A 9631-nucleotide genomic window follows, 5' to 3' on the forward strand; every position below is an offset into this window, starting at 1 on the left:
AAGCTTCTATTTCTCATTTTAACCCTTAGAACGTCCCAGCCAGCAATGTCACGAATAAGACAATGTTTATGTTCAAAGAACAATTTAAATCCCTTTTCAAGCAACTGACTTACACTTAGCAAGTTTTGGTCAATTTCAAATACATAAAGAACATCTGAGATAAGTTTTGCACCTGGACTTGTTGAAATTGATATAGTTCCTTTTCCTTTTGCTTGAATATAATCATTGTTCTCAATCTTGATCTTCAAGACATCAATAGGCTTCAAATCCTTGAAAGCAGACTTGTCATATGTCATGTGATTTGTACAATTGTTATCAATCAACCAACACTCTGAATTACTCGCCATAGAAAAACACGTTGCAGCAAAAATGTGATCTTCTTCATCTTGCTCCACAACTTGGGCATTGGCTTCAGGTTGCTGAAGTTTGCTTTTACAAATTACAGCTTCGTGTCCAAGCTGATTGCACTTACTGCACTTTGCATCTGGTCTTCTCCAACACTTGAATGGTGGGTGACCCATTTTTCCGCAATGTTGACAAGGTGGGTAATTTTTCCTTTTTCCCTTACCTTTGGTTGTTTGCACCATTTTCGTTGCTTGTTGGCTGGTTCTTCTTGAAATTTTTCTTTCTGTTGTTCCCAGAGTCATGATGCTTGGCTTGAAGTGCTTCTTCAACCACACGATCTTCTCTAATCAACCTTCGATGTTCTTGGGCTTGCAAAGCATGTACCACTTCTGCCAATGTGATCTTAGATAGATCTTTTGTGTTCTCCAATGAGACTATAGATGCTTCATACCTCTCCGGCATCGTTACCAAAAAAAATTCAACTATTCTGGAATCAGCAAAATCACCACCCAACAACCTTATCTTGTTGGCAATACCCAACAATTTGTCTGTGTAATCCTTGACTGTCTTAGACTCTTTCATCCTTTGCACCTCAAATTCTCTCATTAGATTAAGCACCTACATGCTACATATTCTTTCATCTCTAGCATATTCCTTCTCCAGGTAATCCCAAATTGCTTTTGCTGATTTGAGAGCCATGATTCTTGTGAAGATGGTTTGAGAGACAGCGACAAATAGACACGACTTTCCCTTTGCCTTTTTTGTTTTTTTCTCCTTGTGAATTCTGATCTGGTTCATAGTAGGATCATCTGACAACGGAAGTACATCATAATCCTCTTCAACAGCTTCCTAAAGATCTAATGCCTCCAGGTAAGTCTTCATTTTGACTGCCCAAAGATCATAACTTTTCTCAGTAAAGACGGGAAGAATGGCTTGGGAAATATTTATTTCAGAATCTATCAGAAATCAAAACACATAGGCTCCTTAAGAAGAGACTCTTGATACCAATTGTTAATTTTGTAGCAGAAAAATATAATAAACAAAGAAGAAGAGAGACAATATAATGTGGAGGAAATATAATGATTTTTTTTCTGAATTGAGTTGTTTTGAGCAATAATACATGCAATATATAACAAAACAGAAATTAATCACTTATTAATTTCACGAAAACTGAAAATTAAAACTAATTTGCTCCTAAAGTATAGGAATTATTTATTGACTAAGTTAATCCATAACTGAAACAAATAAAAATAAAATATACGATTCCTAAAGTAATTTATAGAAATTTAAACAATAACAAACACACTACTTCAACTGAGAGTTTGTATTGATATTTGATCACTTCTTTTATAACAAACACACTATAAGAATGAATCATCACCTTATGATAGTTTGTATATTTTGGAGTTTACTAGGAAGTAGAAAAATCTGTATAACTTGAGGAAAATTGTTGAGTTCATAGACTGTACAAAAATGGTTCCTGTCTTTTTTTGACATTGATGCTACCAATTCCAATTTTAAATGCCAACTATAGTTTTTGCATACGAAAAGTAGTTTTTGCAATCAATCAATTCCTGCTTTATACATAAGCAGATTGATCTGAGGAAAGAATCAACACTTCAGTTTGTCGCTCCCTCGTCATATCATGTTATTGCATTTAGTCCTTTCGCTTCACCCACGGCTGTTTTGATATCTCTATCAAAATCAATGACTTATGTTTTTAATAAAAAAAATTCAATGATAATTATGTAGCTCAATGGCAATTATGCATCTTCATCTTCATTTTCTCTCAGGCGACGTTTATTTCCTACTTTCCACCTAGTGGGATAAGGCGTTGTTGTTGTTTTGGAATAACTGAAGTCTGTCATTACTTATGGAGAGTAGTCCATATCTATACCCACACAAAATGTGGTTTCATATGCAACATATGTTAATGTGTTAGGATGTGAACATTATTTTGTAACACATTTTCCAGCTTCACCATTTTATTTAAAAATTCTTCCTTACGGATTTTTTTTTTCATTGTCAGGAACTGTATTTATGCCCCCAAAATAGTCATTAGGCTATCATAATGTCGTTGGAGTTATTTATCTGACCATAGTTCTCTAGGTACTAATTGGTTTTTTCTCAGCAATAATGACTCTGGGATTAGATGCATTCTTATACGTAGAAACCTGTAAAAATAAAAAAGAAATAAAATACCGGTATATTATATTGCCTGGAAGATTAATAATGAATGCTAACAACTCCTCACGGGATTTGAAATAGAGTAAGTACATAATAATACTTTTTTCTGTAAAAAAAGATAAAATTAGTTTATATGTATAAATGGTCTCTCTTCCCCGCATAAGCAAATGATATTGACACGTGTTCCAAGTTGACTGCTTTTTCTGTAGTCTTTTATTACCTTTACTATCCTTTTGGTTTTAAGTTTTATTTGGTGTATCTATATTTTAATATGTAAGATATCTGGGGGTTTTGGATGGGATTATTGCATGACTATGGCAAGATATCAATTTTCTTCATTATTGGGCATACCATTCAATAGATATGGAAATCCAAGATGCCTTGGAATCTTAATTCTTAAGCATATAAACACAGTTTAAATTTTAAATAATGAATTTGTAATTGAATATGAAAATTTAGACATCCATATCAGCCTTGGTTTTCTTCCTCTGCAGCAAAAATAGGAGCACAGAGTTCAGCGTGGTGACAACCACAATCGTCACATCCTAGCTTTGAAGTCCCAAGTTAGTCTTATTTTATTTTATCTGGTGAATTCACTAGAATTATGCCAATGTTGAGGGATTTAGAAGTGATTTGCTTGCATGAGATTAGAAATTCATGATGAGATTAGAGTTTGTATCTGGTATGCATAATATGGACAATTTAGTCATTTCTTGGAACATAAATAATAATGTTTAAATATGTTCAAGATTCATCAAATATATTTAAATTTTATAATTGATTTCTGAAAAAAAAAATTCTTATTCTTGGATCCTTGAAACTTCAAATGTTTTGTAAGAGATCCTTGTCGTTAATCTTTCGTCCAAAACATGATAACGTATACGTTAGTCGAACACATCGGCGATACACGTATGAAGTCATGTCAGAGGTATTAATGATATGGCGTATCACCTTAATTTTTTTTGCTTAATTAAGTTTTTCATATCTAAAATATAGGTCATTTTCATATTACTACCTAACATTTATTCTTTTTTTCACCCAAGTACCTTGAAAAAAAAATTAGTTTCATTTTACTACTTGTCGTTAGTCATCTTTCGTTAATAAATGACATGACAAACGAATGTCACGTTATCATGTCTTGTCATGGATATCTCATTGTTATGTCATCACCTTTAATGATGTGACAATAACGTGTTAGTGACAATACATGATAACGTGACATTCTGTCTGTCACGTCATCACTTATTGGAAGGCGACTAACGACAGGTAATAAAATGAAACTAAATTTTTTTTCAAGTTCTTTGTTGAAAAAAAATGAATTTTCAGGTAGTAATCTAAAAATCGTTTATTTTTCAGGTATGAAAAACTTATTTAAATCATATATAGTTAGTGTTTTGCGGCTTATGATCAATGTACACATGTAACATGTTATATCTTCCCTCACTCTTTCTTCACTATTCTCTAGATTCTCTTTTAGCTTTGTCTATATATTAAACGTAGGTATCTTACCTCTTTAATTTCATATTTAATATTATCTTAGTAATCTAGTTTAGTTGATTAAACATGATAAATTGATAGGTGAGTTATTGTAAATTTCAAATAGTATTTTTTTTATTCCTACCAATAAAAAATCTTATTAATTTAATGCATATTCTTATTTTGAATGAGAAATTGTCTTAAAAAAATAAATAGGATAAAGTAAATTACATATATGTTCATCAAGTTATTTTAATTAATTTTTAGTTTTTTGATAAGTTTACAAATATTTGATCAAATAAAAGTGTTTGAGAAACGATTTTTTTCTTATTGACTTATAAGATTTGCTTTTAAACATGACTTAAATTTACTATTACCATTTTTATTTTCAATCAAATTTATCATTTATTATTTTATCTGAAATTAAATTATTTATTTTGATAAAACTCTTCCTTATCATTTGTTAACTAAAAAATTATTTTTCTTATTGAAAAATTGTTTTTTGTATGCAACATGTCATCAACTTTCTTTCATCAATAGTTTTATCGGTTATGTTTCTTTTCATGTGTAATTTTTTTTTATCTCGTGTGTGTAATTTTGTTTTATTTTATGGATTATCATTTATGTACTAAAGATTTGGGAAAAATATTTACATTAGTGAATATATCTGGTTTCATTTAAGGATTATTTTTAAAAAATACTATTATAAATTAATTCATATTTAACTACTCAGTTTTACACCAATGAGAACTATCAAAATTGAACATATTTTATTTATTTTCATAAAATAATTAGATCACTTATACATATAAATTTTTCATAAATATTTAACTAAATTATATTTATATTAAGTATTTAAATATATGCATTTTTCTTAAATTCTATTCTACATAAATTCTATTTTTTTATAATTTAATATATATAAATTAGTGAACTAAAAAATTAAGACCAATAAAAAAACAGATTATTTTTAAATAAAAAATAAACAAAATAAAAACCAATTTCAAATAAATAAATAAATAAAACCAAACAAAAACAGTTGAGTTTTAAATAAAAAATAAAAAAAAAAACATTTTTAAATAAACAAAAGCAAAGAAACTCAAATAAATAAACAAAAAAAATCCAAAAAACAGTTCATTTTATAATGAAAAAACAATTCTCCATAAACAAAAACAAAAAAGAAACCTCAAATAAATAAACCAAACAAAAACAAAATAAAAACCTCAAACAAATAAATAAAAACCAAACAAAAACACTTAGTTTTTAGATAAACAAAACAAACAAAATAAATAACAATTTAAAAAATCACAAAAAACTCAAATAAATAAATAAACAAAAAAAGAACACATTTTCAACTGTAATTTTTTATAAAAAAAAAATGGGGGGGCCTTACGTCATCAGTTCCCGAAACCAATGTTCCTTGAAAATCGATTTCTGAATGTCAAAATGAAAAAAAAAATGAGAAATCAATTTGGAGGAAATGGATTTTTCACCAATAAACCATAATTTGTAAGATGAATATAAATAATAGTTGGCTTGTATTATTTGGGTAAATATATATTTTATTTTGTATTGTTGAGATAAAAAATTCGTATTTATAAAAGTGAATGAAGGAGTCTTATTATTAATAATAATAATAATAATTCATCTAAAATAATAATAATAATAATAAAAGAGCAACTAATTTTATAATTATTTTCAATATATTCCTTTTAAAAAATAAGATTAGCATATTCTTAAATGGAACAAATCAAATCTAACAAATTATGAACATCTCCAAATTGAAATAAAGATATTTAAAGCAAAATTATTGTTTATGAATATTATTTCACGTTATCAATCAAGAAACAGGTTAACAATAATTGGCACCATATCCCACGATAAATTACTTCACAATTAAGATATATCCCCAGATAATTATTAAAAAAGGAATTTTTTTCAAAATTATTACCAAAACAAAAACCGTCATAACAGTAACAATGATTACTTTTTTTTAGGATAGATAACAATGATTACTTGCTTCAATAGAAACTTGTTAATTATATATATGTCAGCAACTGTTAATATACTTGTACCACTAAAAGCTACTCTGAGCAAGAAAAACGCTCCAAAAGTTTGGAAGCAATTTTGGCAACCAAGATTAAAAAAAATGATGGAAAGCAATGTTAAAGCAAAAAGCAATCATGGAAAAGTTTCTGCTTCTGCATCAGCATCAAATAAGTCACCAGCAATGAAGAAGGATTTAATTTGCAAGTATTGCAACAAGAAGTTCAATAATTATCAAGCCTTGGGTGGACATCAGAATGCACACAAGAATGAAAGAGCAGCAGCACAAAAACAGAAGATTCTTAGCATGGCTTCTGCTTATAACAAAAATTCATATGCTGATGGGTTTGTTAATTCAAACCAATCTTATGGATTTGGTGGCAAAATATTAGGGGTGTCACCACTATCCATGACTCGTTTTAAGCCCCATTATTATAGTAATTGGTCTCATAATCATATGTCACATGTTGCATGGCCAAGGCACCAGATTTTGAATAGTGTTCAACCCACCATTCATCAGTTGCAGACTTTGATGATGGCTGATCAAGGGAGTGGATTTTATCGGCACCATAAATCATATCAACAACCTTTAAGTTTTCCTATACTTAGAGAAGGAGCAGTACTAAATTCAGGGTCGCAATCAGAGTTATTAAATCCTAGTTTATGTTATAAGGGGAATAATTTTGGTCAAGCAAGCAATTCTTCAATAATACCTCAGAATGGAATCATAGAGGGGTCTGAGGATTTGAATATCAAGACTTCTGGTGAAGCAAAAAACAGTTTTTCTTCGATGCTTGCCAATGGAGACGTGATGGAGCTTGATTTGACTCTCAAAATTTAGGGATTTCATGATATTAGAAATTCAGGAAATTAGAGTTTGTTTCTATTTTATGCTTTTGGTTATTTAGTTATGTATTTTAACTCATTTTTTTAGTGCTTGTTCAGACAAGTTTTCTTTGTCTTTTTAACCTAGTTGTGCCCCTATGAAATTTATTTGTTTATATAAAATTATAGTTTTACTTTTCTTTATGTACATTCATTTACTTTTCCCTTCCCTCCTTTATTGTTTAATTCAAAATTTTGTTGATATATTACTGAACTTTTGTTAGTAAAATAAAGGATAAATATTCAATTTAGTCTTTCAAAGGTAAAGTGCTCACTTGGGTCTTTAAATTATCGAAAAATAAAATTTGTCCCTCAATTTGTAAAAAATGTAACAAATCCGTCTCACTGTCAAATTTTTATATGAACCCAAATGACCAAGTATACGTGACATCGTTGAACCTTTTTGATAGTGAGAAATTTAGTCAATGTGTTACTGACTCGAATGAACTAAAATGTCATCAGGAATTTCAATGAACCAATTTGTCAACTTGAAAAAATATTTATTTTTTTACAACACCAATTTTGTTGGACCTCTCTCCACCTTCTTCCCAATGCCACCATTGCCCCCAACTCCACATTCTTCTTCCTCCCCCATTCCCCTTTCCTCCTATCCAAAACCCTAATCCCCAAAATATCTAAATCCCTTTTCGCCCTCTTCCCTTGGAACCACAAGCCCAAGCTCTCTAGCACCACCCCTCACATCGTTGTCATCACCTCTGACAAGGGAGGGGTGGGCAAGACCATCACCATGGCCAGCATTGGCCTCTCCCTCGCCCACCTTAGTTTCTCCATCGTCGCAATCAACGCCAACGTCGACCTTCGCAACCTCAACCTCCTCCTCAACCTATTTTTAGATTTGGAAAAAGAAAACAAAAACAAGTCTAGATCTGGAATCGTGAACTCAACACTGCACATTGGTGAAGGTTCAACTCGTTGTCGTGTTCTCCCACTCTCGTGTGAAGGTTGAAGGAGACAATTTGGGGTTGGGTGATAGTGCAACAGAAGGTTAATTTGGAGCAGAAGTTCTTGTTGGATTCAAGACTATTGTTGTGATTTTGATGTTCTTTTTTGGGGTTAGGAGCTCCAAATAGGGTATGACAATGAAAGACAAAAGAAGGAAAAAGAAAGAAAGGGGAGGCAAAATGTCACCGAAAAAAAAAAGTCACCACCAAAAGTCACATCCGGTGACGATGATCCATAGTTGTGGAAAGGGAAACATGAAAAAATAATAAAGAAAATATTTCTCCTAACTGACAAGTTAGTTCATCGAAATTTTACTGACAAATCACTCAATCCTACTCATGCAGCACACATAAGAAAATTTTCGCTGATAAATTCGTCCACAAATGTCATGTAAAACATTATATTTGCTTTAACAAAGATATTTAACATTTGGACTAAATTGTCGCACTTTTCACAAATTCAATGACAAATTTTTTTTCATCTTTCAAGAATTAAAGTGTAGTACATTATAAATTTAGAAATTAAAGTGATTATTTATCCTAAAATAAAAATATTTTTTTCATGTTATTTGAAAGACAAGATGTATCTTTTACATGATACAATCTTGCTTAAATCGAGTAAAATTGTTATAGATAATAAAATTATCTTTCCCTCTAGATATTTAATGTGCATAGTATTATTTCTCATTATTAATGTGGGAAACAAAATTCTTTCTAAAAAAACTTTTTGATAGACTATTTCATTTATGAATTAGTGTTAACTAATTAAAAATAAATACTTTAAATTATTATGTGTAAAAATTATTAACCGAACAATACCACCTAATTAAATAATGAATGTTTGCTTTTCAGTTTTAGTGTGAATGAACCGTAATGTGTTAAACTGCTCACCAATTGCCTCTAATATTCACTGTTTTCTATTTGTTTTATTCTAACCAGCGGAAATACAGATGTTGTCACGTCTGTGTTTCCGCATTTCTATCTCCTTATTGTGTTTTCATATACTAGAATTAATATATTTTTGTAATTTATCTATTATGTATTGAATTATATATTAATTTTATTATTTATTTTAATAATTGAGATTTTGTCTATGCATATAATATATATATATAACATTTTTTATATCTCTTTCTTTTTATTAGGTCATATCATTTATCATATTTAAAAAATGAAATCGCAAAAGTGACGAGAATGTCAGTTTTAACTCTCCCAATTTCCATACTTATCACGTGCTTCAAGCAAGTGAATTTCACTTTGCAAAAGAGGAAGATTAAAAAAAAAAGTGTGAATATAAGTGCCGACATAATGACTTACGTAGCCACGTTGAGAAAAAAGGTAGCCACATTGAGAAATCGTAATCTTTGGGCACTCCTTGTTTCCCAATTGGCAAACAATCTGATTTTACCAAGAATTAAATCTTTTAATGATACTCGAACACAGTATACTATATGAATAAATCCATGGACAATTAAGTTGTCATATTGGGCCTCTACCTGAGGACAAAGATAACAAATTTAATTAATTTAAAAGCTTTAGAATGTTGTTTTCTTATTCCAATCATCCCACAAATGCTAATAAGTAATAACATTTTTGCGGAAAATTTAAGTTGACTATGGTTTTTTGACTTGAGAAAAAGGATCATATCTTTAAGGGATTTTTCTTTTTTTGTTACCCTGTCCTGCAAAAGTTGAAAAAACAAAACCTTGGATCATTTGTAAGATGAAAAT

General features: G+C 29.9%; 2 protein-coding genes across 2 annotated transcripts; one reads left to right on the forward strand and one right to left on the reverse strand.

Annotated features, from left to right (window-relative positions):
- Positions 1-564: 564 nt before the first annotated feature.
- On the reverse strand, positions 565-951 carry LOC114423946. Its single transcript, XM_028390846.1, has one exon. It carries the CDS (start codon positions 949-951, stop codon positions 565-567), a length of 387 nt encoding a protein of 128 aa, XP_028246647.1.
- A 5209-nt stretch (positions 952-6160) lies between these two features.
- LOC114423947 (zinc finger protein 3-like) lies at positions 6161-6895 on the forward strand. The gene has a single exon (XM_028390847.1). The coding sequence runs from the start codon at positions 6161-6163 to the stop codon at positions 6893-6895; it is 735 nt and encodes a 244-aa protein (XP_028246648.1).
- The last annotated feature ends 2736 nt before the right edge of the window (positions 6896-9631 follow it).

This window comes from Glycine soja, chromosome 8 (genome assembly GCF_004193775.1).
Source record: "Glycine soja cultivar W05 chromosome 8, ASM419377v2, whole genome shotgun sequence".
Taxonomy (NCBI): domain Eukaryota; kingdom Viridiplantae; phylum Streptophyta; class Magnoliopsida; order Fabales; family Fabaceae; genus Glycine; species Glycine soja.

Coding starts and splice junctions, on each gene's coding strand:
- LOC114423946 (XM_028390846.1), bottom strand. CDS start 951: ATGAGAGAATTTGAGGTGCAAAGGATGAAAGAGTCTAAGACAGTCAAG.
- LOC114423947 (XM_028390847.1), top strand. CDS start 6,161: ATGGAAAGCAATGTTAAAGCAAAAAGCAATCATGGAAAAGTTTCTGCT.